The 24,125-nt window shown below is 38.4% G+C and overlaps 1 protein-coding gene across 2 annotated transcripts in view; it reads left to right on the top strand.

Moving 5' to 3' along the window:
- Window positions 1-24,125, top strand: part of LOC126475111 (1-phosphatidylinositol 3-phosphate 5-kinase) — a 372,610-nt gene that overhangs the window by 168,540 nt on the left and 179,945 nt on the right. For both annotated transcript variants that reach the window (XM_050102696.1, XM_050102695.1), the window contains exons 12-13: window positions 5,697-5,964; window positions 17,844-18,616. In XM_050102696.1, coding sequence (XP_049958653.1) covers window positions 5,697-5,964; window positions 17,844-18,616 — 1,041 coding nt within the window. The remainder of the gene's footprint in view (window positions 1-5,696; window positions 5,965-17,843; window positions 18,617-24,125) is intronic.

The raw sequence follows: 24,125 nt of genomic DNA, 5'->3' as shown, positions 1-24,125 counted from the left end.
AGTGTTTATTCCCCAGTGGTGATGGTGTGTTCCAAGATGTCAGGATCTCTGTTCACACAGTTCACATAGTCCAGGACAGGTTTTGGGAGCACGATGATGAATTTTCACATCTCCCCTGGTCACCATAGTCACCAGAACTCAGTATTATCAAGGCTTTGTTATCTACTTTGGAGAAAAGGGTGCATGATTGCTATTAGTCTCCATGATCATTACCTGAATTTGCCACTGTTTTTCAAGAAGAATGGTATAAGATTCCCCTGAGAACCATACAGGGCCTGTTTTCTTCCTACACCATATTAGGCATGGTAATGGATTGTGTTTTTGATGTTTCCATATTTTTGTTGACTCCCTGTACTTCGAGGAGAATGTAGTAATTACAATTCCAAGGGAGGCAGGTACTGACAAGTGAGAGTACAACCAAAGCCAAGATTTCAAAATATCAACATAAATTAATTTATAAATAAGTGAAAAACCTGGTAGAAGCTGACGTTGGGGAAGTTTATTTTGGGTTTCGAAGAAATGTGGGAACACGAGAGGCAATTGCAGATTTAGAGAAAGTTTCATTTTTTTTACTGGATTGCTCTCTCTTAGATATTGAAGTAACAAGGGTAAGGTATGGGGAGAAAAAGGTTATTTAACTTACTAGGCTGCAGCCAGAATACATGGAAGGGAAGCAATTGTTGCGAGGGGAGTGAGATAAGGCTGTAGCCTACCTCCAAGTTATTAAATCTGCACGCTGAGGAAGCAGTAAAGGAAACTGAGAAGAAATTTGGAAATACGATTAAAACTAATGGAGAAGTAATGAAAATTTTAAGCTTTGTTGTTGATACTGTAATTTTGTCAGAGATGGCAAAGGACATAGAAGAGCAGCTGAACGAAATAGACACTGTTATGAAAAGAGATTATTAGATGATCATCAACAAAACTGAAATTAGGGTAGTAAAAAGCAGTTGAATTAAATCAGTTGATGCTGAGGAAATGAGATTAAGAAATGAAACAGTAATGTAGTCGTGAGCTTAAGCTATTTGGACATTAATGTAACTGATGATGGCTGAACCAGAGAGGATAAAAAAAGGCAGACTGGCACTAGCACAAAATTATATTGAAAAAGAAATATTTGTTACCATCTAACACAAATGTAAATGTTATAAAGTATTGTGTAGCAGTAGCAGTCTGAAGTGTAACTTTGTACAGCAGCAAAATGTGGACAAACAGTTGAGATAAGAAAAGAAGAGAAACTTTTGATGTTGTGCTACAGAAAAATGTTCAAGACTAGATGGATAGACCAAACAGTTGATAATGAAGTACTGAATCGGGGAGAAGAGGAGTTTGTGGCACAACTGGACAAGAAGAAGGGACCGGTTGATATGACATGTTCTGAGGCATCAAGGGATCACAAATTTAGCATTGGAGGGCAGCGTGGAGGGTAAAAATTGTAGAGGGAGACTAAGAGATGAATACACTACCGTATTTACTCAAATCTAAGCCGCACTTTTTTCCGGTTTTTGTAATCCAAAAAACCGAATGCGGCTTAGAATCGAGTGCAAAGTAAGCGGAAGTTCTGAAAAATGTTGGTAGGTGCCACCACAACTAACTTCTGTCGTCGAATACATGTAGCGCTACACAGGCATGCTTTGCAGGAACAAAGATAAATACTGGCGCCAAACCCTCTGCGTCAGTAAATAAATTAAAAAAAAAAAGTGGAAGACGAGCTTTTTTTCTCCGCCTCGAGTTTCGACCATTGCATTTTCATACATTATCCGATGAAGGAAATACAAATTCCATATTGTCCATCTTCAAATGTAACAGCATTTCAGTGTACTACGAAAATCCGACTGGCAAGACTGTTTGGGATGTTTGTCAATATGGCCAACTCTACGTTCTGAATTTTTTCCTACCTGTGAGAAGAGATGGTTCCTTACAGGAACTTTTATGAATTGTGAATCACATGCAGTACTCTCTTCACCATAAGAATAATACGAATACAAACATTTTGCTGTGTATTCTTTTGTGTTTGCTGCTAACTCATTTAAATTCTGTCTGCCTAATAAACTACGAAACTTAAGTGAGACAACAGCAAACGCGGAAGAATATACATATCATGTCATGTTTATATTCGTATTATTCTTATGCCTAATAGTGATACAGTCAGAAATGAAGCACAGCAATTGACTAGATTTTTAAATCTAAGATGACTCTAATTTCAGTGCAGAATGTAATGTACTAAAGAGGCGTGTGCAAAGATTTTCAAACGGAGAAAATTTTTTGCTAAACTCTCGTTCAGAACATCTTCTATCATATGCTGTCTATTATTTGGTTCTTGTTGATCATTATCAAAGAAAGTAGCAGTGTAAGCAACAACAAATAGCAGTCTCTTGCCATTGTTTCGCTAATGAAACAATTCCTCTCTCTCTCTTTTTTAATTGTAAGTGGCGGTAGCGCACACAAAAGCAAGCCAAACCGCGAGCGGCGACAGGTCGTAAACACTCATTATCAGGATGCGACAAACAATGCATGACACAGTACAGTAATGCATTTTCAGCTTAGAGTGACGTAAACACCTATAACAAAGAGAACGGAACTTATCAGATCAAAGAAAAATAAGCAATCAATTCAAACCAGACGAAATACACGAAAAAGGAAGGGTACCCAAATAAATACGGACAGAGCACCTGACACATAGCAATGGCTACCTGATAAAGCTTAACTGCTAAGCTTACGACTCGAACCAAACTACTGTAGCTGTATCGTCATTCATTCGACCTAAATTGTGTCTCATATTATAATGGACCAACTTTGTTTCGATTTGGAGCTGCGGCCTAAAAATTTTCTCTCCCCTTGAATTTCGAGTCTCAAATTTCAGGTGCGGCTTAGGTTCAGGAAATTTTTTTCCCTTGATTTCGAGTCTCATTTTTCAAGTGCGGCTTAGATTCGAGTGCGGCTTAGATTCGAGTAAATACGGTAAGCAGATTCAGAAGGAAAGTGTGTGTTTACCTGGGTAAGGTGAGGTTGAGGGGGATGAAGAAAGAAAAAAATTGTGAGGGAGTCCTGAGTATGAATACAGTAAGCATATTCAAATGGATGCTGGTTGCAGTAGTTTATTCAGAGATGAAGAAGCTTGTGCAGGACATACTAGTGTGAACATCTGCACCAAAAATTCTTTGATCCGATAACAACATCAACAACAACAACAAATTCAGAAATTGCCCAAATGTCTATTACATTCGAGCTTATGCAAGATCAAAGAACAGAACTTTACTAAATTCCACTCATCACTGAAAACAGAGTTTTCTTCTTTTCTCTGTGGAAAAGAGAAAGTCAGTACTACTATTGCTCTTTCCAATACCTTTCAGGAACATGCTTGAGAGTGGTGGTCAACTTTTTAAAAAAAAAATAATGCCATTGTGAGTCATGCTTTGGTACATACACTGGCAAATGTATTTTGTTGATGCTGTTTATGCCATAGGATTTCTTCTGAATGTCAGGTTTCGTAAATGACTCTTCCTTTTCACTCATAGAAAACAAATCCAATAGAGCTAAATGTGATTGTCTTTGGTTTATAAATGTATTTCTAAATCTTCATGGGGTGCCCTAAGACTGCACAAAAAGTGTTGTAGTGCACTTTTAGGTTAAAACACGCATTGGTGTTTGTGTGAATGGTATATACTCTAAGGCTTCAGGCAGTCCATCTTCTTCAAAAATCAGCTACAGATCTGATTAGGAGACACAGTAGAAGGTACAGCAACCATCCTTTACAGGGACAACTGAGTAATTGCCAGTCACCATTTGGTTTAGATGAACAGAGATTTTCTTTATTAAAATAAGTTTTCATCAGCTTCAGTATAGTAGTGCTCAAGCCTCTTCCAGAAATCAATGAATAGGTATGTGGGAATGGAAATTGATTAATAATTGCTTGAATAATTGGAAAAATTGATGGGAAAGAAAAGTTGAAAAATTTGAAGGTAATTTATGAATCTTTGCACAATCCTGGGTGAACTTTAATTGACCAACATGAATAGAACTTTAATATCAATACATTCAAGGTCAATAGACATATTTTACGTTACGCACTGCTTCACATTAATTCTGTTGTTTAGTTTGATTGTGACAATGTCGATGCAGGAATGCTCCTCTGGATACTGTGTAAATTCTTATTGTCTGCACTGAGACTTTTGATGCAGGATCTCGGCAGCGAGGGAAATGATGAACAGATAGGAGTTGATCTCTTAACCATGCGAATAAATATTGCTTTTTCTAATAACTTTCCATAACACTTTTAATGACCAGTTGAAATACACATTTTTAACAATGCTGATATGATGGATCCAAGCATACATCCGTACACTACTGTGAAGATACATGAATTAATAAATTGAAGGGTGTATTTCGTACTTTGTTTCATACAGATATTTAACGATGTATCAAAACATTATCCTTTCCACAAAATAACTTGTTAATTTACCTTTGGCACTGTCTATAATTCATTCAGTTTATATAGAAAACAATGAAAAAAATAATGTGATTCAATACATCAGTTTATGACAGGTCTTATGGTTTTTCCTTTTTTTACTTTGTTTTACTTGGAATGATTAAACAAGCTGCTGCAAACCAAATTTGAATTGCATTAACATCTTGGCTTGGTAAGAGGGAAGTTGATGATCATGCAAAATCAACCAGACTAAGCTCACCGACTGATCTGAGTAATGTAAATATAGAAGGATTTTCTCTGTTTAATAAAGCAGAGCCTCATAGCATTAAAGTTCCAGATGGACTCCCTGAGACCCTTTTCTCATGACTATTAATGATTCACCAACAAATATTTCATTTCTTGCATTGTATGTATTTAGAAACATTCCCTGGTTGGGGAAAACCAACTAATGGCCTCCATCAACATTCCTTTCCAGTGGTGATCTGCTTGAGATGGCTAACCTGTCACAAAAATAAGGAATATGGGGCAGAACCTAAAGAATAGGCTTTGAGTGGCAGCCAGGTACACTGAAAGAGACTGCAAGATATTATTCAACTATCGAACTTGTCCTGCATCATACGTAGAAAAAGCTAAACACCCACATTCAAAACTCTCACACGCATAGCAACTGTCATCTTCAGCTGTCTAGGCTCAAACATTGTTATTCCATCTCATATTTTCCATTGTTGGACAGAACATAAAGTGACACTGAGAATACATGTAATTCCAAGAGATGTGCTTAAATATCCTAATGGCAAGGTGACTGCTCCCTTAAAGCAGGAACTCCTCCTGTGAGTTCTGGTCATATCAAAAATTTTCATTTGTTTCAGATGTGTATTCCAGTTTATATCCTTTCTTCTGTATGATAGCATTTCGTCAACAGAGTCTTGAAATGTATGTTTAATTGTTTTCTTTGAAAGGCACATCCAGGAAAATGAGATCTAACAGCATTTGTCCATTTCATCAAGAGTTAAGCATCATTGGCAGATATAGAGTTGTGAGGACCCCTTCCTTAGCAAATATGAGAGATTTTAAGATTCAGTTTGTTTTGTTTTACATTTAATATTAAACTGTTGTTCGTAGACATCAATACAGCTCAAAGTATTACTTAATTATCATGTGTTATAAATCCTCGCCTGAATCACTGTATACAAAGTAAGTTTTGATTAGTATTATATAGTGGAAATAATAATCTGTTTTTGATGATCAAAATTGCTGTATGTTTCAGGAGCACGAATATCTGCGTAATGCAGTTGCACGTATTGTGGCCTTGCAACCAGATATTTTGCTTGTAGGGCGTGGAGTGTCTCGTCTGGCACAGGATTTGTTGCTTGCACAAGGAATAACCCTAGCACTGAATGTACGTTCAAGTGTTTTGAATCGAGTGGCACGCTGCACCAAGGCAGACATTGTCTCTTCTGTTGACGCACACATTGGTCGTCCTCAACTTGGAACTTGCCATTCATTCTACTTGCGTACATTCCACATGGAATCAGGTTCTAAAAAATGTTTATTTGTTTATTATCTTGCATATTTATATTGAAACTTCTGTAAAGTTAGCAGAATATTTTTAATTTTATGTTTTCAGTGTACTTTTTCTTCCGTGGAATGAGCACCTTCAAGATTAGTTATACAGCTGTATAATAATAAACCAAATAGTTTAATTAAACTGTGAAAGTACAAATAGTTGTAATAATCACAGGCAGCGATACCTATTCCTTCATAATATTTGATTCTGTATAAACTCTTTTTATTCGTCATAAAGGATAGGAACAAAATTATTGGAACAGCCTGCCATTATTTGGGAGTAAGTAAAGCTGTCAGCAACCCCAGGCCTGACACCTTGTACCTGACTTTGAGTTCTTATTCTGAGTACATTGCATGATGAACATTTACATCTGCACCTGCGAAACACTATGTAATGCATGGTAGGAGATTCTTCCCAATGTATGAGGGTTGAATGAAAAATAATGCCTCCATTTTGTTAATTGGGTTTGGATAGGAATATTTTGATAAATCAAATGCAGAAATAATCCTTAGAAAGTGATCTTTAATTACCAATATTCACTTTTCCACATAATCACCAGCCAATTGGATATGTTTCTGCTAATGATGAACAAGTTCTCTGAATCTGTCCCGGAAGAAGTCGACACTCTGTTTCCACAAACACAGTCTCACAGTTTTCTCAACGTCTTCATCAGAAGCATAATGATGTCCCCGCAGTTCGTCTTTCTTTATCGTGAACAGACAGAAGTCAGACGGTGGTAAATCTGGACTGTATGGAGGATGCCGTATGGTGGTGAGATTCAGTCTGTGAAGTTCTGCTGTAGTGGCACGTGAAGGGTGTGGTTTGGCATTGTCATGCTGCAGGAAAACATTTCCCTTTTCCTTTCAGACCTTTGTCAGCTGTCATTTCAGAGTTTGCAGTGTTGTGATGTAATGCTTTGAATTTATTGTTGTTCGACAATCAAGGAAATCAACATGGATAACACCATCTGTGTCCCAGAACACTGTGGCCATGGTTTTTCCAGCTGAAGGCTGAGTCTTGAATTTCTTTTTCTGGGGTGAGTCTTTGTGTCGATATTCCATAGACCAACATTTCGTCTCCAGGTCATAATGGTGTACCCATTTTTCATCTCCTCTCACAATTTAAGGAATAAAGGCTTCATCTTCATTCTCATAACGTGAAAGGAGTTCGTGGCAAATTTCAAGTCTGTGCACTTTCATTTCAGGAATCAGCATCCAGGACATCCACCATGCACAGATCTTCCGATAGCGAAGCAAAGCTATAATGTGACCCACACATTCTTGTGAAATACCAATTGCGATTGCAATTTCTCTCTGAGTGATACTTTGGCAGTTTCTGGTGATTAAGGGTGGCAGTGTGGTACTGATGTGCAAAACTCACACTCCCCCTTGGCTATCGAACTTACATGGAGTTGTTTTGCCGATCTTCTTTTTATGATAGCCGGCTGCGATGTCTGTGCAGGGAGATAAGATGCTGCTTTGGCAGATTTTTTTTTTTTTTTTTTTTTTTTTTTTTTTTTTTTTTTTTTTTTTTAAAAAAAATAACTCCGTACAGTGAAGAATACTTTGAACTCAATCGCACTGTATTTTCATCTCACATAACAGTTTTCATACAACTAAAACATTTTCATAAGCTCAACATCTTCCGGTCTGTCAGGAACTATTACATTCATTTTTGCATAAATACAGTATACAAATCTCTCAAAGTTTAACAAGACAACTGTCCAGACTTTACGAAAGTAAGAGAATGAATAATAAGTAATTGTCTTTTCTCTTCTTTCAACAACATTTAAAATTTTCACACAATAATGTGTGATGCCACACGGAGTACAGTGCGTTTATTCCTTGAGCTGGACGTGTAACTTCTTAGGCGGGCTCAGCGACTACCTGCCCACACTGATCATCCATCTAATACACGTCCGTCCCGCACACACATAATTGTGGTGCAGTAGACACACTTCTACTTTACCACACTTATCTCTAAAATAACACGTGTTCGAGACGGTGGAAATACGAAGGTCTCCAGAATAGTTCTCGAGGCACAACATATCCCTCCCCTTAGCTCGAACACACGATATTTTATACTTTTATTGTTTTAGCCGTTGGGTACTTCATATATAGCTCTCTCATGGACCTTTTGACCAATGTAAACATTATAATAATGACAAGAATCTTTCTGTCCCCTTTTGAATCACAAACTCCAAGTGTGCATTTCCCAAGCATATGCTGTTATTTGCCCTTACTTCGCATACTACTTTTTCTAAGTATGGATTTATTCAATACCTTTTACAATCTGGAGGAACTCTGGGTAAATAAAGGTGTTCTTTTCAACACATGTAACTTCACACAAACATAACAATGCGAGCGGAAATGAGAATTCAAACTTACCAGAATAATCTCCACAAATTTGTGACTTTTGTTACGACACTACCCTTTTCCTTTAGGTGCAGTACCTATACCTCACATACGGGTTGATACTATGAAAGCACTTCCTCCTTCTGTTTTGGTAGGTATGACCCTTTAAACAAATTCCTAATATACTGTGGTACAGGTCGACCCTCTTCTTGGTGCCCCTGCCCTCACAGTATAGGTCAGCCTTTCTTGGATCTGCCTCTCTGCCATTTTCCATCCAATCAATGTTGGGTGCGCCCTCCTCCTCCTTCCTGAGTAGGCTTCATAGTCCATTGCCCTAGCATACATCTTTATAAACTGTAGAATTCAAATACCTCTTAGAGCAATTAACATCCTACTTCACTCCTTACACTCGCTTCTCAATACTTTCTTTAATCCTTTAGAGTCCTCCATTACTCTTCCAGTCCTATGTTCCCAACAGAAACCACACTTGGAAATTATATATATCCCATTATCCTACAATTCGTCAGAATAGTTGTTAGACTGACACCAATTCTGTCTATTTAAAGTAGACGATGTAGCATAACGAACCACAATATGTTCCTCCTTCTCTCAGGTACACATACTAGTGTAATACCATCATCATAACCATAAATACTCTTAGCTCTTACATATATAAATATATCCATGTACATACATTTACACAATGTGGAACCATCACCTCACATAACCAGGTGCACATATCTGTCACTATGTGCACAATTTTCCCCCTCCAACACATGACGGTTCCCACATTATCTTGAACTGTTCTCTTCCTGTTTGTGTCTTTGTGTTTCATTGTGTGTATGCATATGGGTAGTAGTGTAGCCTGATTCTTTGGCCAGTTTATGGAAAATAAGTTGAAGGTTATAGAAAACCACGGAAATTGAGGACGACTTCAGCGATAGAAGTGTGTGAATATGGACAGAGGGAAAGATAGACTGGTACTCAAAAGACAAGTAAGAAAGGAAAAAGTAGAAATGGTTGCAAATATCAAAGAAGAGAAGGAAGATAGCTCCAAAGACAGGAAACCCTTCCCAACCCCCTTCCCCAGGATCTCCACTCTGCCAGTACTTGAGTGAGAAGCCGGAGGAGGTATGATGTTAAATGTCTCCTGCAGAACAGACGTTCTCACCTTCGCCTTTGAAGTCCGTGAAGAAAGATCTTAGTAACTCCTACGAAACTGTAATGGTGAAGAATGTCACACTTGTCTGCGAGGATCGTTTGTAACCAATACCTCAACTACCCACCCATTTCAAAATTTATATAAACCCTCCCCATACATATCCCATTTCACAAAAGGTATAAATTATTCCGTAATAAGTAGAAAACTATGCATCATATCATCGCAAGTAGAAATTATGTATCGTATCATCATCATAAGTAGAAATTATAAATACTATGTATCGTATCACTGCAAATATAGAAAGATTCATATTGTATCATATCCTCCAATAGTTTAGGCCCGAGTCAGACCTAACTATACGTTGGTTGGCTAGGTGGATGGGCAGAGAACTGACTGGTTAGGCAAAAATATGACCTAACAATGCATGGAGACTGCGTTGGCTGCCGTCAACACTACAAACAAGACCCCAGGACCAGTCACGAAGACCATCAATGATGCTCCCGGAATAACTGAGGAGGACATTCCAGCAGTTATAATTTTTTTCCGTTGCCATCCATGAGTATCTCTGCATACAGGTTCATATGGAAAACTGGTGAAGAGATTATGTTCAAAGGCTACTTTCGGCAAAAATAAAACCTAACTATGATCGGATTCGAGATCCATGATGACTAGAGCGGAGCATGCTGTCAATTCACATATTATGATATATTACCCTGTGCTTCAGTGTTGACTCATTATAACAACCCAATTCATCACGGTGAATATACAAAGGGGAATCACAGCATTCGTAAAGCAAGTAAGACTGTGTATATTGACGAGATCACTACCTTCACACGAAGAAGTATGACTTTGATATCAACCCTGCTTGTTGGCGACGTCTAGATGAGTATGCCCAAGTACTGAACTATATGACAGTAGAAGAGGAAGAAAACAGAATACAAGATAGTATAAGACTTGAAGAGAATTTGATGTGGGAAAATGAATATAGAAGTAACACTGAACCCAACTGGGGATCCGACAGTCATCACTCCGCCCATTAACACGGAATGTTAACATCCCTCCTGGGGAACAATGTGACTCCACCCAGATCCCATGGATCTGATCTTAACCTCACTTGAGCAAGTGCAGACCAGCACTTGTCATTACATTTTGTGTGAAAGTCTCCCCTCAACAAAACAACTACCACTTTACTACTCAACACTACATTCTGTGAAGCTACACCTTTCTCTATCTTATTCTTGATAAGTTTAGATTCCTTCCACAAATTGTCTATGCCTTTTTTTAGTATCATCAAGTTCCAACATTAAACGTGGTGTAACGTTCTCTGTGTTTACCCTTTCGGCAACTTTCCGGTTGATTAATTCCACTACCTGTTCCTCCAGACCGCTTATGTTTATGGCGTCTGAGGTTGCTAGCTTTTCATTAAAATTCCTCTCTACCGCATCTACATGAGTGTTGACCCCTACAATTTGCGATTGGACTATAGGGATCAGTTTGTCTTCTCTCTCAATGGTATCTTTTAAGGTATGTAATCTCTGTTTCATTGCATTGAATGTAACATTACACACACTTTGAAATGACCCTAACTTCTCATTAAATTCAGACTCTATATTGGTACACTTTTCCTCAATATCAAATTCTAATTTCTGGGTCATCTTCTGAAGTTGATCATCCTGGGGTTGGTTAAAGTCCGTAAACATTTGATTCATTTGTACATTTAAAGAATTACTTAATTCATTCTTTAAATCTACTCATAAATTTTCCACTCTATCATTTAACACCTCAAATTTAGAATTTAAAGCTTCACCTTGTTCTTCTAGTTTTTCACTTAAAGACAGCTTTTGATCACTTAGTTCTTGTCTCTGTACATCTAACTTAGTATTTAACTGAGTATTCACTGAGTTTAACTTCAGACTTAGTCCCTTAATTAAATTTGCTACTTCAGTCTAGTCGGGCATGACCTTAGTCACTGTCATTGCCATGGCTGGTTCTACAGTTTCTGTAGGTTGTTCCTTCTCCGTAGTCCTAAGTTTCTTTGATCTTGTGATCATTAAAAAAAATCACCTCTGTGAATAATGACCATCCTAGTTTACCTTCAAATAATTACTGTCTTGAGCTCACCCAGCATAGGTTTGTAGACTGTGTCAGTGAGGTGTAGAAACGGCACTGGTGAACCAAATGGGTGCCGGCAGCGTCAAATGTTGTTCGCGGCGTCGGTGTCGGCAGGTGCGAAGTCAGCAACTCAAACAGCAACCAGCAAGAATGGCAGGTTACTGTGACTGTGTTGGCTTCGGCTGGTTACTGCGTCAGCATCGGCTGGTTAGTCCATCGGAGTCGACTGGTTACTGCATGTGTGAGGATTGCTTCCTCCCCACAACCAAATCTTCTTAATCAAATCTTGCTGACAAATGTTTTCATCTCGTTGTTATATGTTGCTATGGCAACCCTCAACTTTTTCTCATCTCAATCTTCTTCCAAAAATTCCTCCATTTTGTGTCGTGCTCACTTTGGTCGCCCTGTTCTGGCGGTTTTGATGTGACGATTTACTTTAGCAGTTAATCAATTAATTACGCAACAGCCATTATAAACTTCAAGTGGACAAAGCAACTATACGCACTGAGGTTCTCTCGATCCTTTGACACATGAATATTGACGTTTGGTAAGTTCCCGTACATCGTCTTAATGTCAGAAACTAGTATGTACATTTTCAATAAATACAGTTTAGACATTATCTCAAATTTGACAAAACAACTGTCCTGACCTTACAAAAGTAAGAAAATGAATGAAAAAGTAATTCTCTCTTCTCTTCTTTCAACAACATTCAAATGTTCACACAATAATGTTCGACGTCGCACGGAGTACGGCACGTTTATTCCTTGAGCTGGACGTGTTACTTCTTAGGCGGGCTCAGTGACTACCTGCACACGCTGATCATCCGTCCGATACACGTCCGTTCTGCACACACACAATTGTGGTGCAATAGACACAGTTCTATTTTACCACACTCATCTCTAAAATAACGCGTGTTTGAGACAGTGGAAATACGAGGGTCTCTAGAATTTACCCTGAAATTCTCAAGGCACTCCAATACGATGATCATCCTGAATCAGTCTGTCAACATTTTGCTTGTGAAACTCGGTGGCTGTTGTCACAGGACGTCCAACTCTTTGTTTGTCATGCAGGTCAGATATTCCTACCTCAGTATCTTTAAATGTACTTGCCCAGGATGCACAGTACTCACATCAACACAATCACCATGAACTGCTTTCATTCTCTGATGAATCTCCTTCAAGGTGACACCTTCTGCTGTTAAGAATTCAATGACTGCACGTTGCTTAAATTGCATTGGCTGACCGTCTATGCAGGGCTCCATACTTTACACTGTAACAACACAACTGTTCAATGCTAAGGGCTCCCGCCAACTGGAGCTGTAGAGAAGAGGCTACGGAACAAGTCAGCCAACTGTTGAAGAATTGCAAAGGTGGGTGCATTTACTTTTCGGTCAACCCTCGTAACAGTTATTATGGTTTCTTTTAGGTCAATTCACATATGGTGTGCAGGAAGAATGATTACTTAAGCTTATATTGCATGCCATGATTAGCCTAATTTTGTCTAGGCATTGTTTTTGGGAGCAATGTGTAATAGTTGTAATATATTTCTAGCTTCCTCATTTAAAGCTGATTCAAGAAACTTTGTTAGTAGGCTTCACGGTATAATTTGTGTCTATTGTGTGGACAGTAATGGTAATGTAGTTCGTGCAGTTAATGAAAGGTATGTGAGACAAATGGTGGTGTAGTGGTTGGAGCACTGGTTTCACTTTGAGAAGGAATGATATTCTAATTTTGGTCCTCTCATCTTGGTTTAGGGTTGTTGTGGTTTCCCTGAATTTCTTAGTGTTAAAGTGAATGCTGGGATGGTTCCTATGAAGAAATTTTAACCTTCACCTTTGTCCAATATGACTCTGAACATCATCAGTAAAGACCTTGTCGATGGTGGAAATTTAAACCTCATGTTTCTTCTTCTCCTTTTGCACTGAAAAAATCCATTATTTTTGCCTTAAGTATACTCTCTGTAAAATGAGACTACCATATTAATTGAGGAGGCTACAACTCTTGGCATTTCTTTCAGTGCAAGGTGCTCCTGCATGCTGTGAAATTGAGACAAAATGTTCGCTATGTCTAAGGGCCTGTTAATAAGGAATCAGTCACAGAGGTTGCATTTGTTCACCGCTAAAGTGCCTTTTATTAATCTGTTACATATTTCATGTTAAGCAGTATGATAAGACAACTGTATAGAGTGTAAGTCCCCCTCATGAACCAGGACCTTGCCGTTGGTGGGTAGGCTTGTGTGCCTCAGTGATACAGATGGCCGTACCATAGGTGCAACCACAATGGAGGGGTATCTGTTGAGAGGCCAGACAAACGCGTGGTTCGTGAAGAGGGGCAGCAGCCTTTTCAGTAGTTGCAGGGGCAGCAGTCGGGATGATTGACTGATTTGGCCTTGTAACACTGACCAAAACGGTCTTGCTGTGCTGGTACTGTGAACGGCTGAAAGCAAGGGGAAACTACAGCCGTAATTTTTCCCGAGGGCATGTAGCTTTACTGTATGGTTAAATGATGATGGCGTCCTCTTAGGTAAAATATTCCGGAGGTAAAACAGGCCCCCAGTCAAATCTCCGGGCGGTGACTACTCAAGAGGATGTCGTTATCAGGAGAAAGAAAACTGGCATTCTACAGATCGGAGCATGGAGTGTCAGATCCCTTAATCGGGCAGGTAGGTTAGAAAATTTAAAAAGGGAAATGGATAGGTTAAAGTTAGATTTAGTGGGAATTAGTGAAGTTTGGTGGCAGGAGGAACAAGACTTTTGGTCAGGTGAATACAGGGTTATAAATACAAAATCGAATAGGGGTAATGCAGGAGTAGGTTTAATAATGAATAAAAAAATAGGAGTACGGGTAAGCTACTACAAATAGCATAGTCAACACATTATTGTGGCCAAGGTAGACACAAAGCTCACGCCTACTACAGTAGTACAAGTTTATATGCCAACTAGCTCTGCAGATGATGAAGAAATTGATGAAATGTATAATGAGATAAAATAAATTATTCAGGTTGTGAAGGGAGATGAAAATTTAATAGTCATGGGTGATTGGAATTCGAGAGTAGGAAAAAAGAGAGAAGGAAACATAGTAGGTGAATATGGATTGGGGGTAAGACATGAAAGAGGAAGCCGTCTGGTAGAATTTTGCACAGAGCATACCTTAATCGTAACTAACACTTGGTTCAAGAATCATAAAAGAAGGTTGTATACTTGGAAGAATCCTGGAGATACTAAAAGGTATCAAATAGATTATATAATGGTAAGACAGAGATTTAGGAACCAGGTTTTAAATTGTAAGACATTTCCTGTGGCAGATGTGGACTCTGACCACAATATATTGGTTATGAACTGTAGATTAAAACTGAAGAAACTGCAAAAAGGTGGGAATTTAAGGAGTTGGGACCTGGATAAACTGACTAAGCGTAAGGGAACAATTGACAGGAATGGGGGAAAGAAATACAGTAGAAGAAGAATGGGTAGTTCTGAGGGATGAAGTAGTGAAGGCAGCAGAGGATCAAGTAGGTAAAAAGACGAGGGCTAGTAGAAATCCTTGGGTAACAGAAGAAATATTGAATTTAATTGATGAAAGGAGAAAATATAAAAATTCAGTAAATGAAGCGAGCAAAAAGGAATACAAACGTCTCAAAAATGAGATTGACAGGAAGTGTAAAATGGCTAAGCAGGGATGGCTAGCGAACAAATGTAAGGATGTAGATGCTTATCTCACTAGGGGTAAGATAGATACTGCCTACAGGAAAATTAAAGAGACATTTGGAAAAAAGAGAACCACTTGTATGAATATCAAGAGCTCAGACGGACAAGCAGAAAGGTGGAAGGAGTATATAGAGGGGCTATACAAGGCGATGTACTTGAGGGCAATATTATGGAAATGGAAGAGAATGTAGATGAAGATGAAATGGGAGATATTATACTGCGTGAAGAGTTTGACAGAGCACTGAAAGACCTGAGCCGAAACAAGGCTCCGGGAGTAGACAACATTCCATTAGAACTACTGACAGCCTTGGCAGAGCCAGTCCTGACAAAACTCTACCATCTGGTGAGCGAGATATATGAGACAGGCGAAATACCCTCAGACTTCAAGAAGAATATAATAATTCCAATCCCAAAGAAAACAGGTGTCGATAGATCTGAAAATTACCGAACTATCAGTTTAATAAGTCACAGCTGCAAAATACTAACACGAATTCTTTACAGACGAATGGAAAAACTGGTAGAAGCCGACCTTGAGGAAGATCAGTTTGGATTCCGTAGAAATATTGGAACACGTGAAGCAGTACTGACCTTACGACTTACCTTAGAAGAAAGATTAAGGCAAGGCAAACCTGTGTTTTTGGCATTTGTAGACTTAGAGAAATCTTTTGACAATGTTGACTGGAATACTCTCTTTTAAATTCTAAAGGTGGCAGTGATAAAATACAGGGAGCAAAAGGCTATTTACAATTTGTACAGAAACCAGTGGCAGTTATAAGAGTGGAGGGGCATGAAAGGGAAGCAGTGGTTGGGAAGAGAGGGAGACAGGGATGTAGCCTCTCCCCGATGTTATTCAATCTGTATATTGAGCAAGCAGTAAAGGAAACAAAAGAAAAATTCGGAGTAGGTATTAAAATCCATGGAGGAGAAATAAAAACTTTGAGATTCACCGATGACATTGTAATTCTGTCAAAGACAGCAAAGGACTTGGAAGAGCAGTTGAATGGAATGGACAGTGTCTTGAAAGGAGGATATTAGATGATCATCAACAAAAGCAAGAAGAGGATAATGGAATGTAGTCGAATTAAGTCAGGTAATGCTGAGGGAATTAGATTAGGAAATGAGACTCTCAAAGTAGTAAGGGAGTTTTGCTATTTGGGGAGCAAAATAACTGATGATGGTCGAAGTAGAGAAGATATAAAATGTAGACTGGCAATGGCAAGGAAACTGTTCCTGAAGGAGAGGAATTTGTTAACATCGAGTATAGATTTAAGTGTCAGGAAGTCTTTTCTGAAAGTATTTGTATGGAGTGTAGCCATGTATGCAAGTGAAACATGGACAGTAAATAGTTTGGACAAGAACAGATTAGAAGCTTTCGAAACGTGGTGCTACAGAAGAATGCTGAAGATTAGATGGGTAGATCACATAACTAATGAGGAGGTATTGAATGGAATTGGGGAGAAAAGGAGTTTGTGGCACAACTTGACAAGAAGAAGGGACCGGTTGGTAGGACATGTTCTGAGGCATCAAGGGATTACAAATTTAGCATTGGAGGGCAGTGTGGAGGGTAAAAATCATAGAGGGAGACCAAGAGATGAATACACTAAGCAGATTCAGAAGGATGTAGGTTGCAGTAAGTACTGGGAGATGAAGAAACTTGCACAGGATAGGGTAGCGTGGAGAGCTGCATCAAACCAGTCTCAGGACTGAAGACCACAACAACAACAACAACAACAACAACAACAACATGTACAATAACCACAAACATTATTTATGCATTATGAACACTGTCACACAGACAAAACAATGTAAAGATGACCACAAAAGATTTAAATGTATTACATGAAAAAATCATGGAAGATAATGTTTAAAGTTTTTAATTTTCTGGGTTCGGTTGATTTGGGGGAGGATACCAAACTGCGAGGTCATTGGTCTCATCGGATTAGGGAAGTATGGGGAAGGAAGTTGGCCGTGCCCTTTCAAAGGAACCATCCCGGCATTTGCCTGAAGCGATTTAGGGAAATCACAGAAAACCTAAATCAGGATGACCGGACGCTGGATTGAACCATCGTCGTTCTGCATGTGAGTCTGGTGTGCTAACCACTGCACCACCTTGCTCGATTTAATTTTCTGTTGAAATTGTTAAAATTATTCAATATTTATTCTATTAATTGTAATGAATAATTTTTGACAGTTGCTATTATTTTTTGATTTTTGTCATGTCCACGATTCAAAATGTTATAAAACTACACTTATTAACAATTGGTTGGTGCTTGTGGGAACTTTTGTTGCCAAAGGTTTTCCATACAATTGCCAACCCCACTTTGTCCCTCACCATCCAAAAAGTACTGTACGATATTCAGTAATATTTCCTGATTTATATTTTTGTTACATTAATGCTATTTTGCTGTGTAAAAATTTATTCATCAAATAAATATTGTTAATCACTTTTAGTATGAAGTTAAAAAAATACTGGTATGTTCTTGTTTACTTATAATTATTTTCAGTTTTGTTTTCAGGTGCCATAAAAACACTTATGGTTTTTGAAGGATGTCCTTTACCACACCTTGGATGTACAGTCTTGCTGCGCGGTGCTTCAGAACAAGAACTTGCCAAACTTAAGAGAGTGACTAGTTTCATGACTTATGTGCGTTACAACTGGTGTTTGGAAAGAGCTTTCTTGATGGATGAATTTGCTTGTCCACCACCACTACCGAAAGATACATTTATGGAGGAGAACAGTTATTCTGGAGCTGCACCCATTAAGTCGGTGCGAGAAGAAATTTTGAGTTCTACGTGTGCATACCCTAAAGAAAATGGGAAGCAAAATAAACAAAATTCTGTCTCCTCTGCTCAACAACAGTACTATTCCAATGAAAACATGAAAGAAATTTGTGAGATCCTCCATCAAGAAACTGTGCTTACTAAATGTGTTTGTGAAACTATAGAAAATATTTCTGTGGAAATGGGGGAACCCTACAAAAAAACAGAGAATGAAAATGTGCAGGATTTTAGTGTTAAAAAGGAGTTACTGGACACAAAAAATATCTCCACGTGCACATGTTCTCATCCTTCAAGTAAAGAAAAATCACCTTCAGATGACAGGAAGATGAATGTGGAATCTATCAGTGATTTTAGTGATCCACTACATTCATACCTCAACCTTGAAGATGATGTTTTTAGTACTGACAGTCAGAATGGACCCTCTCTCTCAGTTTCAGAGCTTCCACTGTGTAACCGGTTTAGGAAAGCTCTAGATGATACAATTCTGTCAGGTTCACCATATATAAAGGTAAGATTAGGAGAGTATTTATATTTGGCTTTCAGATATAAACTGAATTCAATTTAACAATTTTTTTCAGATATAAACTGAATTCAATTGAACAAATTGATTGGCGACAGATCAAATTATAAAAGCAGGATTTTGTTGGCCTACATTGTTTCCTCCAACAAAACATGCATTTTACTTTGCCAGACAGGCAGATTCTTGATACATTAATTCAGAACAGTTGTGTTTGTAGTCAGTTATCAGGATTCTTCAGTTGAAATGTCTGAGCTTTAAAGACCACTTCCTAACATTGTGTCTCTGAATGCAGGAGACATCTTCAGAGTAAATGGCAAGTGCATCAAGGGCTTAAGGGACACCCAAATTTATAGAGCTGTATTGAGGGCACCACAGTTTGTCAAGTAATATCAAATCTGTGATTATCTCTTGCCGGCGTCATTGTTCTTGATTAAAAATGATTGACAGTGAATGATGCTGTCAGACAGAGATAATCATGCATTTGGAACCACACAGTGAATGGTGATTTAATGATCCCTTCAAACCTATTATGGATTTGCTGTTTTACCTCTGAAGCTGTCTCCTGCAGTCGGAGATGAAAGATCAGGAAATAGTTTCATATATGTACCACATACTATTGGGCTATAAGTTTCAACTGAAGTAAACGTGAGCATGAAATCCTACATTGTTTGAGTTACTTTGATTCTTATTATAAATTGTTCTTAACTAATGTGTGTTCTCGGTGTCCTTACAATTTAAAAAAAAATTTTTTTTTAATTGTCAGAATGCCATATACACGATAAAATGCTGTCTATATGCAGTGTATCATGATGATATAACTACTCAGACCTTTCAAATACCATCACTATTACACCACCTCTGACTCACCACTTTGCTACCAGATATTGTCACCTCCATGGATCAATAATCCATTTTAAATTTGAATAGTGTTTCGAAATTGGAATTATATGTTGACAATGACACTAAACAATGGATAAAACTTTTTACCTGTGGTTTTGTTCACATCAAGGCTTCCGAAATTCTTGAGACCAGTGCTAGGCTTCTTCACAGTGTACACTCCCAAAACTGTAGTTGGAGTTAAGTTAAATTTAAAGGTGCTTTCTTCATTTGAAAACAAAAAAATAATGTATGGAAGAACAAAGGGATGCATATCATTATGCCTACATACAGTGTAATGAGGGAACACCAGTCTCCTGTGCCACTTCGCTACCAAATCATATGTTTAAAAGCAATTGACAAGGTATGCTTGTGTTTAATCAACTAATCTAGGTTATTCTCTGTTTTGAATTGCCCTATTTTGACACATTCAGACTTACTGAGAGAATAAGTATACACTTCTCTACCTCTCTATGTGATATAAACAAGAGAACGGCCATCTTTTTATTCATCTGCATTTTTTCTCATTCTTAAAAATGTAGATTTCTCTATTATAATAGCATTCATAACAGCTATTACCATGCTTCTATATAGTTTCTGATGAGATTATCAGCGTAGTTCAGGAAACAATTTACATGCAAAGTTCATTCGAGGTACATGAAAAAAGTATTTTACTCTAATAATCCGAGATGTAACAAAAGTCAAAATAATGGGGCCTTATATTGTTGCAATGTAAATCTCAAATTTGTCCATGTTTGTCTCATTATGTCTGTATCTCATGACATCTGTGCTTCAACCTTATAGGACTTAAATTTTAGGAAGTCTTTTCTGTAAGTATTTTTAGAAGAGAATAGAAGCTTTTGAATCCTGTTGCTACAGAAGAATACTGAAGATTAGCTAGGTACATCAAATGAGTAAAGAAGAGAGACTGAATCATATTGGGAAAAAAGAGCTTTATGGCACAACTAGAGAGAGATCGGTGGAACACACACTGAGGCATCAAAAATTACCTACAGCATTATTTACATTAAGTACAGTCTTTGCTGTTTGTGTAGGACTTTATGATTTTTCTCCTTCATCTACATCTAGATCTATATATGTACTCTAATATAACTATGAAAACAATCAGTTTTTGACAAAATAATTTAATTGGATAGATAAAGAAATCCACTGACCAAGCAGTAGCAGAACACACTCATAAAAGAGGGTTGAATTAGCCAAGCTTTCAGAGCAAGTGGCTCCTTCTTCAGGCAGAAGGGTTGAAGGGGAAGGAAGAGGGGTGAAGGAAAAGGACTGGAGAGGTCTAGGAAATGGGGTAGATTTCAGGAAAGTCACCCAGAACTTCGAGTCAGAGGGGACTTACCACATGGGATGAAAAGAAAAGACTGATTGTTGGGGACTACATCGGGCGAGATTTGAAAACCTGAGAGCTTAAAGATGGAAGACAGGGTAATATGCAAGACAAAGATTACTGCTTAAACATCATGTATGAATTAATAAGAATGAAAAGCTAAATGCATTGTATGTAACAGAGATGGGAAGGGACAGGGAAAAATAGATGGCTGAGACAAGGAAAGATGTAGAAAACTAAAACCTAGTGAAGGAAAGAACAGTTACTGTTAAGAAATGATGAGACGGGAGAAATTAATGTAAATTAATCCAATGTGGTGGCGAGAACCAAGGACATGTTGTAGCGCTAGTTGCCACCTGCAGAGTTATGAGAAACTGGTGTCTGGGGTGGAACCCAGATGGTGCCTGTGGTGAAACAGGCGCCGAGGTCATGACTGTCATATTGTAGAGCATGCTCTGCAACATGCTATTGCATGTTGCCAGTTTACACCCTCTGCCTATGGCCATTCATCCTAATTAATAATTTGATGGTAGTCATGCCAATGTAAAAAGCCAAACAGTGTTTCCGTAACAGCTGGTATATGATGTGTCGTTTCCCAGGTAACTCTTCCTTTGATAGTATATGTTTTACCATTTACAGGGCTGGTATAGGTGGTGGTAGGAGGATGCATAGTGCAAGTCTTGCAGCGGAGCCATGGAATAGGGAGATGGGTGCGGAAGGAGCATACGATCTGATAAGAATATTGTGAAGGTTGGGAGGGTGATGAAAAGCTATTCCAAGTGTGGTGGGCAAGATTTTAGACAGAATGGCTCTTGTTTCAGGGCATGATTTTAGGAATAATAAGGGCCTTGTGTTTATGGGACAGGCCTGTAGTTACTTCTACTTATGTTGATGATTCTCCATGCTCTGGCCTGCATGCAAATAAATCCTCTAGCCAACCACAGATTTTTTTTCTGCTACCTAATATAAATGTACTGCAGTTAATTCATTTTGATGTGGTACTGAACCAAATATTTTTCATAAGTCAAGAAGTACTGCATCTACCTGTCTGCCTTGATCTGTGGCTTTCAGGATGTCATGAGAGAAAAGTGCAAATTGGGTCTCACTTGACTGACATTTTTTAAATCCACATCATTCTTCTTAAATGCAAAAAGAAATTACCCACTTTTATTTTTGTCAATGTGTGTTTCTAAATGAAGCCCTTTTTGATGAACTGATAATGAAAATCTTACCTCTAGGTACATTATAATAGTGGGTGTAACTCCAGTGCCCTGTGAACCAAAGTTTGAGAGACTCCTTGGGGCTGAGCCAGATGATTACAACTGTTGTGTTGTTGTTGTGGTGTTCAGTCCACAGACTGGTTTGATGCAGCTCTCCATGTTGCTGCTCTATCCTGTGCAAGCTTCTTCATCTCCAAATACCTACTGCAACTGACATCCTTCTGAATCTGCTTAGTGTATTCATATCTTGGTCTCCACAAATTTTACCCTCCACACTGCCCTCCAATACTAAATTGTTTGTCTCTTGATGCCTCACAACATGTCCTACCATCCGATCTCTTCTCCTAGTGAAGTTGTGCTACAAATTTCTCTTCTTCCCAATTCTATTCAGTACCTCCTCATTAGTTATGTGATCTATCCATCTGATCTTCAGCATTCTTCTGTAGCACCACATTTCGAAAGCTTCTATCCTCTTCTGGTCTAAACTTCTTATCATCCATGTTTCACTTCCATACATGGCTACACTCCATACAAATACTTTCAGAAAAGACTTCCTGACACTTAAATCTATACTTGATGTTAGCAAACTTCATCGCCATTGCCAGTCTACATTTTATATCCTCTCTACTTCGACCATCATCAGTTATTTTGCTCCCCAAATAGCAAAACTCCTTTACTACTTTAAGTGTCTCATTTCCTAATGTAATTCCCTCAGCATCACCTGACTTAATTCGACTACATTCCATATCCTCGTTTTGCTTTTGTTGATGTTCATCTTATATCCTCCTTTCAAGACACTGTCCATTCCCTTCAACTGCTCTTCCAAGTCCTTTGCTGTCTTCGACAGAATTACAATGTCATCGGCGAACCTCAAAGTTATTATTTCTTCTTGATGGATTTTAATACCTACTCTGAATTTTTCTTTTGTTTCCTTTACTGCTTACTCAATATACAGATTGAATAACATTCGGGATAGGCTACAGCACTGTCTCACTCCCTTCCCAACCACTGCTTCCCTTTCATGCCCCTCCACTCTTATAACTGCCATCTGGTTTCTGTACAAATTGTAAATAGCCTTTCGCTCCCTGTATTTTACCCCTGCCACCTTCAGAATTTGAAAGAGAGTATTCCTGTCAACATTGTCAAAAGCTTTCTCTAAGTCTACAAATGCTAGAAATGTAGGTTTGCCTTTCCTTAACCTTTCTTCTAAGATAAGGCGTAAGGTCAGTATTGCCTCACATGTTCCAACATTTCTATGGAATCCAAACTGATCTTCCCCGAGGTCGACTTCTACCAGTTTTTCCATTTGTCTGTAAAGAATTTGCATTAGTATTTTGCAGCTGTGACTCATTAAACTGATAGTTTGGTAATTTTCACATCTGTCAACACCAGCTTTCTTTGGGATTGGAATTATTATATTCTTCTCGAAGTCTGAGGGTATTTCGCCTGTCTCATACATCTCACTCACCAGATGGTAGAGCTTTGTCAGGACTGGCTCTCACAAGTCCGTCAGTAGTTCTAATGGAATGTTATCTACTCCCGGGGCCTTGTTTCGACTCAGGTCTTTCAGTGCTCTGTGAAACTCTTCACGCAGTATAATATCTCCCATTTCATATTCATCTACATCCTTTTCCATTTCCATAATATTGTTCTCAAGTACATCGCCCTTGTATAGCCCCTCTATATACTCCTTCCACCTTTCTGCGTTCCCTTCTTTGTTTAGAACTGGGTTTTAATCTGAGCTCTTGATGTTCAGACAAGTGCTTCTCTTTTCTCCAAAGGTCTCTTTAATTTTCCTGTAGGCAGTATCTATCTTATCCCTAGTGAGATAAGCCTCTACATCCTTACATTTGTCCTCTAGCTATCCCTGCTTAGCAGTTTTGCACTTTCTGTCGATCTCATTTTTGAGACGTTTGTATTCCTTTTTGCGTGCTCCATTTACTGCATTTTTATATTTTCTCCTTTCGTCAATTAAATTTCTTCTGTTACCCAAGGATTTCTACTAGCCCTCGTCTTTTTACCTACTTGATCCTGTGCTGCCTTCACTATT

Source organism: Schistocerca serialis, chromosome 4 (genome assembly GCF_023864345.2).
Source record: "Schistocerca serialis cubense isolate TAMUIC-IGC-003099 chromosome 4, iqSchSeri2.2, whole genome shotgun sequence".
Lineage (NCBI taxonomy): Eukaryota > Metazoa > Arthropoda > Insecta > Orthoptera > Acrididae > Schistocerca > Schistocerca serialis.
The sequence above is the reverse complement of the archived record's forward strand: the minus strand, read 5'-3'. Positions and strand labels throughout refer to the sequence as shown.